At 38.9% G+C, this 4,184-nt stretch overlaps 1 gene segment (V, D, J or C); it reads right to left on the reverse strand.

The window, feature by feature from the left end:
- Window positions 1-128: 128 nt before the first annotated feature.
- Window positions 129-785, reverse strand: LOC113838024. The segment is given in 2 exon segments: window positions 129-544; window positions 737-785. Coding segments are annotated over 2 exon segments (465 nt in total).
- Between the last annotated feature and the right edge of the window lie 3,399 nt (window positions 786-4,184).

The raw sequence follows: 4,184 nt of genomic DNA on the forward strand, positions 1-4,184 counted from the left end.
ATGGAAAGACAATACTGGGTTCTTTTCTGCATTTTCATATATACATTTTTCATATTGAAAGACAGATGAGACATTGAATCCATCATTTTTGCTGGGCTCGGCAAGTGTTTGCATGAGTGCCCAGTCACTCAGGCAGAAGAGGGAAGTGTGCAGGTCCATGTCTGTGTGTAGTGTGAGCAGCTGGTGAGATTCTCAGAGGAGGTTTTTGTTGGAGGCTGAAGCACTGTGGGAGGAGAGGTATGATCTTGCAAACAGTAATAATCTCCCATATCTTCAGCCTGGACACTGCTGATGGTGAGAGTGAAATCAGTCTCAGATCCAGTGCCTACAAAGCGATCAGGGACCCCAGTATGCCGTGTGGATCCCCAGTAGATCAGCAGTTTAGGAGACTGCCCTGCTTTCTGCTGATACCAGGCTAAGCGGTTCTTCTTGCTATTGCTGCCAAACAGATTCTGGCTGGCCTTACAGTTGATGGAAACCTTCTCTCCCTCTGACACAGCCACTGATGATGGAGACTGTGTCAACATGATGTCCCCACAGATACCTGAAATCATGAAAGGACAATGAACGTACGCAGATACACAAAAACATGACAGTTGATTTGTCAGTTAATGTCCTTGTAATGTCATATTGTCAAAGCATCATTATGTAAGAAATATGCCCTAGCATACATTATCAAATTCTTATATACAAGGAAGTGATTTTGAAATGATTGTAATGTTATTTAATTTCTCACCAGACACCCAGAGCAGCAGGGACATGAGAACTTGGGTCTGTGACTCCATCTTGCCTGTCTATGCCACTCAGTTCTTACTGCAAAGGCCTGGTATATAAATTCTGAACAGCTGGGCTGGACTGGAGGGGCCCATGCAAAGCAGTCAGCACATACAAGGCAAATGCCTGAGCAGTGTGTGTGAAAGTGGCTGGTGTCAATCAAGAGTCAAAAATACTATCACAGAGAACATGAGCAATCGCTGAAAGATATCAGACAAATCCACTAGGACTCAGTCCCCTCTTTCGGCCCATGTAGTAACCCACACTCATGTAGCAATACACAGGAGGATACTTATAGAGTGAAAATAAAATTTTGTTGAGTCTTTTAAAAGAATGTTTGAGTATACATATGATGTACATGTGTTTATATTGTACGGTTACATACCTCATGATTGTGAAGTTAAAGTTGCTTATTTATATTGAAAATAAAATTTTTCATAAACTATATTCTAATTATAGTTTCCCCTTCTTCATCTCCTCCCAGTTCCTCCATTCCTTTCCACCTCATGTCTTATTTCTCTTTCTTTTCAGAAAAATGAATGGTAAATAAAAAAAAACTATATTTAAGAAAAACAAAGCAAGATAACACACACACACACACACACACACACACACACACACACACACACACATGTAGACACCATAAAACACAAAATTGGAAAGCATATTATATAAGTAAACATCACTAATGTAGTAAACACCAAAACAAATCAAATTGAACAAAAAATAAAAAAAAACTACAGAGTTCATTTTGTGTTATCCATGTACTGGGCATGGGGCCTGCACTTAAGAGTGGTTTGTAACCACAATGAATCTGTTGAAGAGAAATAATTTTCACTTTGCAAGTGGTTGGCACTTGGAAATAGTTTCATTGGGGTTAGAGTTCATGTCCATTTCCCCTACTCACCATTGGGACCCCATCTATCTTAGACCTGTGCTGGAGATGTACATGATGCCACAGTCTGTTAGCTCCTATGTGCATCAGTCCTGTTGTGTGTGGAAGAGACTGTTTCCTCATCCAGTAGCTGACAGAAGCAGAAGCAGAGATCCACAACTAAGCATTGAGCTGAACTCCTGGTATCCAGTTGTAGAGAGTTAGAGGTGATGAGTAAAGCGGTCAAGACCATGCTGGAGAGACCACACAGAAACAACTGACCTGAGCAAGTGGGAGCTCATGGACCCCAGTCAGACACCTGGGGAAGCAACATTGGACTGAACCAGGCACCCTGATTATGGGTGACAGTTAGGAGTTCTGGAAAGTCTATGGGATGCCTGTATTGGAAACAGTGTTTATCCCTAGTGCACGAATGGACTTTGGAAGTATATTCCCCCAAGGAGGGATACTCTCTCAGCCTAGATACATGGAACAGAGCCTAGGCCCTGCCCCATATGATGTGATAGATTTGATGATTAACCCCATGGAAGGCCTCACTCTCTCTGGGGAGTGGATGGGGGTGGGATAGGGTGTTGGTAGGAGGCATGGGAAAATGGAAGGGAGCGGGAACTAGTATTGATATGTAAAATGATATTGTTGTAATTTAAATAAAACAAAGGAAAAAAGAAATAAAAGCACTGAAGAAGGTTATGTCCTATCCTTTCTGTATTCAGATCCATGTTCAATGATCAGCAGACAAATACTGGACAGTTTTGTCTAAGAACCAGGAAATTATGGAGGACAATCCAAACAGACATGCACTTCATTGCTGCCTACATATTGGATGAATTGATCCAGATGTTTCAGGTGCCCAATTCAAATGGTGACTTCCATACAGAAAATCACCAAAGTTCATTTTGCTATGTTATTATAGGTGTGTGTGGTTATTTTTCATTTCTTTTAGAATTTATGTTAGATATTAATTCAGATTTTTAAGTCTCCCAATAAAATTTAAGTCCTAATTAATTGAGGATTGTCTATAAACTGTCTTCCCAAAGATTTGTGTATGAAAGTCTTGGCTTTTACCTGATGTATCCAGTCACTGGGAAATGATTGGATCATGGAGTTAGTAACCTAATCATTAGCTTAATACATTGATGGCCCATAATAAATGACCTTATCCAGAGGTGATGAAAGGCAAGATGTGGAATGGTATGAGAAGGCAGGTGCCATGGGAATAAATCAATGGCCCTCTTCTCTCCTCTCTTTCTTCTTTCCTCCTCATCTCTCTCTCTCTCTCTCTCTCTCTCTCTCTCTCTCTCTCTCTCTCTCTCTCTCTCCTATGAAAATAATAGAATAATCCTCTGAAACTGTAAGCAAGCCCCAATTAAATACCCTCTTTTATATGAACTGTTTTGGTCATTACAACTCTTCACAATAATAGCACACTAAGAAAGGCTGATTCCTGCCCTAACAACTCTGAGATATTTGGGGTTGTGGCTACAGTTTGTAGTCTATAAGAGAAGCTCTCTATAATATAGTAAGTGATCAAATATTTTTTAATAAATGCATAGATGGGATTAAATACAATAATATTTCCATTGGAGATTATTACTTTCATTTCCACAATTGCAAAATTCTAAAAAAAAATACTGTAAGACGTAAAGAATGCAAAATATAATATGATGACACAGAGTTAGAAGCATCATAGGGACAGAGTCAGGTTTCTCGGTCTCTACACAGAAGAATATGGCCCATAAAAGAAGGAAAGAAAGCAGAAATGATTTTTAAGAATGTATCATAGCTTCAGCCTAATATGTAGACCCTAAAATTTACTGATATAGAAATTCTCATGTGTATATGAGTTTTTATGAGAAACTTGGAGGAGAAAGCAAAGTAGAAGCTAAAACAGAGAAGAAGGAACCAAATAGGATGTGGAAAGGAAGGAAGGGTAAGAAGATGGCAAATGAAGAGACTGACACTTCATAGGTAGCAAGTAAACTGCTCCCTGCTTAATATCCCACACAGGTGAGAAAACACTGTTAACTGTATTTATGATCTTTCCTTATAACAGGCTAAAAATGCAAACTTTGAATACCAGACTCAAGAAAAGCCATGATTACTTCTTACTTTCTAATAAGTCATATTCCCCAAAATTTCTAAATTTCTACAAATAAAGCTGGCTTAAAATACCTTTTATTGGCTATATAATTTACCAAGATAAAATTAATTTATTTGAAAAGCTTAGTTAATGATTTGGTTTTGGTTATGGAGACAAGATCACACTATGTAGCCCCAACCAGCATGGAATTCATTATATAGCCCAAGTTGGCCTCAAACCCACAGAGATCCAACTGCCTTTGCCTCCAGAATGCTTGGATTAAAGGTCTGCACCATTCCTATCCAGTTAATGGATTTTGGCAAATATATGCATCTGTTTAATACCACCATATCAGAGATACAGAAGGATTCTATCACCCCCAGATTCAGTCATGCTATTTTTCAGTTAGTTTTCTCATTATTAATTACAAGCCAC

This window comes from Cricetulus griseus, chromosome 8 (genome assembly GCF_003668045.3).
Source record: "Cricetulus griseus strain 17A/GY chromosome 8, alternate assembly CriGri-PICRH-1.0, whole genome shotgun sequence".
NCBI lineage: Eukaryota > Metazoa > Chordata > Mammalia > Rodentia > Cricetidae > Cricetulus > Cricetulus griseus.